The 828-nt window shown below is 68.6% G+C and overlaps 1 protein-coding gene across 1 annotated transcript in view; it reads right to left on the bottom strand.

Moving 5' to 3' along the window:
• The window catches only part of CLCNKA (chloride channel, voltage-sensitive Ka), an 11573-nt gene that overhangs the window by 8976 nt on the left and 1769 nt on the right, over positions 1-828 (bottom strand). The window contains exons 3-4 of the mRNA XM_015412625.1: positions 672-800; positions 163-302 (exon numbers count right to left, since the gene is read on the bottom strand). Of these exons, the coding sequence (XP_015268111.1) occupies positions 163-302; positions 672-800 (269 nt within the window). The remainder of the gene's footprint in view (positions 1-162; positions 303-671; positions 801-828) is intronic.

The following is an 828-nucleotide window of genomic DNA, read 5'->3' as shown; positions in this document are numbered from 1 at the left end:
CGAAAACCCCCCGGTCGGGGGGGGGGCGGGGGGGAAGACTCCAGCAGGAGTCTGTCTGAACGCGGGGGGTGGCGTTTTCTACTGCCCCCCCCGACCTCGGGCCTCCATTCTCCCCCTCTGCGAGCCCCCCTCCATCGCCCAGGCCGGGCGGGGCCTACGCACCACTTTCCCCAGGAAGAGGCTGCTCCCGCAGGCCAAGGTGCAGGTCAGGCCCACGACTTTGGCACCAAAATTCTTCACGGCCAGGTACTCCTCCAGGACGACCCCCGTCAGGATGGTCTTGAGCTCTGGGATGCCGGAACCTGGAGCGGGAGGGCCGAGGGGGGCTCATCGTGGGGAGGGGGGCAAGGGAGACCCCCGGGGCTGCTCTCAGGCCCACACACACACACACCCCAACACGATGTGGCCCACCGGGTTCCAGTCTCCCTCCTGCCATGGGGGGGGGAAGGTGGCTGGGGGTCCTTGGGCCGGGCACGCCCCCCTTCAGCCCAGCCTACCTCGCAGGGGGGTGCAAGTGCTTTGGGTCCCCACTGGGGGAAGAGCAGGGCAGAAAGAGGGAAGCGAAGAGGCCCGGCCTCTCCTCCCCGTCCTCCCCAGGGAAATGGGTGGAGCTGGGCTGGGCTGGTTCCCCCCCCCCCGCCGCCGCCGCCCCATGCTCGGCCCAGACCCACCTCCTGAGTGTGGGGTGATGCTCTGTGCGAAGCCAGTGGAGAAAGCTGACAAGGCGACGGGGTAGATCGTCCAGGACAGGTATTTCAGCACCAGGTAGTCCCCGACTTCTTGACACAGCCACCGGTGAGCTGCAGGGGATATGGGGGGCGCGGGGGG

Source organism: Gekko japonicus, unplaced genomic scaffold, assembly GCF_001447785.1.
Source record: "Gekko japonicus isolate JY-2015 unplaced genomic scaffold, Gekko_japonicus_V1.1 scaffold131, whole genome shotgun sequence".
In the NCBI taxonomy this organism is placed as follows: domain Eukaryota; kingdom Metazoa; phylum Chordata; class Lepidosauria; order Squamata; family Gekkonidae; genus Gekko; species Gekko japonicus.
This window is presented reverse-complemented; position numbering and strand designations above follow the sequence as displayed.